This window comes from Priapulus caudatus, unplaced genomic scaffold (assembly GCF_000485595.1).
Source record: "Priapulus caudatus unplaced genomic scaffold, Priapulus_caudatus-5.0.1 Scaffold1655, whole genome shotgun sequence".
In the NCBI taxonomy this organism is placed as follows: domain Eukaryota; kingdom Metazoa; phylum Priapulida; class Priapulimorpha; order Priapulimorphida; family Priapulidae; genus Priapulus; species Priapulus caudatus.
Window position 1 is genome coordinate 24,583 of NW_014578716.1, and position 911 is coordinate 25,493.

The window sequence follows — 911 nt, forward strand, 5'->3', positions numbered from 1 at the left end:
CCACCACCACCACACCCACCCCCCACCACCACCACCTATATATACCATATTCTTTTGACTATGCCTATACATTACAGATCTGCATAATGTTCTATTCTGTTGTATTCTGTTGTATTCTGTTGACTATGTCTATACATTACAGATCTGCAGGATGTTGTATTCTGTTGTATTCTGTTGTATTCTGTTGTATTTCGTTGACTATGGATATGTGTTCCAGATCTGCAGGATGTTGTATTCTGTTTTATTTTGTTGTCTATGTCTACGTGTTACAGATCTACAGGATGTTGTATTCTGTTGTATTCTGTTATATTCTGTTTTATTTTGTTGTCTATGTCTACGTGTTACAGATCTACAGGATGTTGTATTCTGTTATATTCTGTTGTATTCCGTTGACTATGTCTATGTGTTACAGATCTGCAGGATGTTGTATTCTGTTGTATTCCATTGACTATGTCTACGTGTTACAGATCTACAGGATGTTGTATTCTGTTGTATTCTGTTGTATTCCGTTGACTATGTCTATGTGTTACAGATCTGCAGGATGTTGTATTCTGTTGTATTCCGTTGACTATGTCTACGTGTTACAGATCTGCAGGATGTTGTATTCTGTTATATTCTGTTGTATTCCGTTGACTATGTCTACGTGTTACAGATCTGCAGGATGTTGTATTCTGTTGTATTTTGTTGTATTCTGTTGACTATGTCTATGTGTTACAGATCTGCAGGATGTCGTATTTCTGCTGCTGAGTCAACCCAACAGCTACCACGCCGGACGCGCCGACGTCTTCAAACGCCACCTGGTGGAGCAAGCAGAGGCGATCAGTGACGTGAGTTATGTCTGCTGCTCTCTCTCTCTCTCTCTCTCTCTCTCTCTCTCTCTCTCTCTCTCTCTCTCTCTCTCTCTCGCTCTC

At 40.3% G+C, this 911-nt stretch overlaps 1 protein-coding gene across 1 annotated transcript in view; it reads left to right on the forward strand.

Annotated features, from left to right (window-relative positions):
• Nucleotides 1-911, forward strand: part of LOC106817267 (beta-1,3-glucosyltransferase-like) — a 9,404-nt gene that overhangs the window by 2,925 nt on the left and 5,568 nt on the right. The window contains exon 2 of the mRNA XM_014821925.1: nucleotides 718-827. Coding sequence (XP_014677411.1) covers nucleotides 718-827 — 110 coding nt within the window. The remainder of the gene's footprint in view (nucleotides 1-717; nucleotides 828-911) is intronic.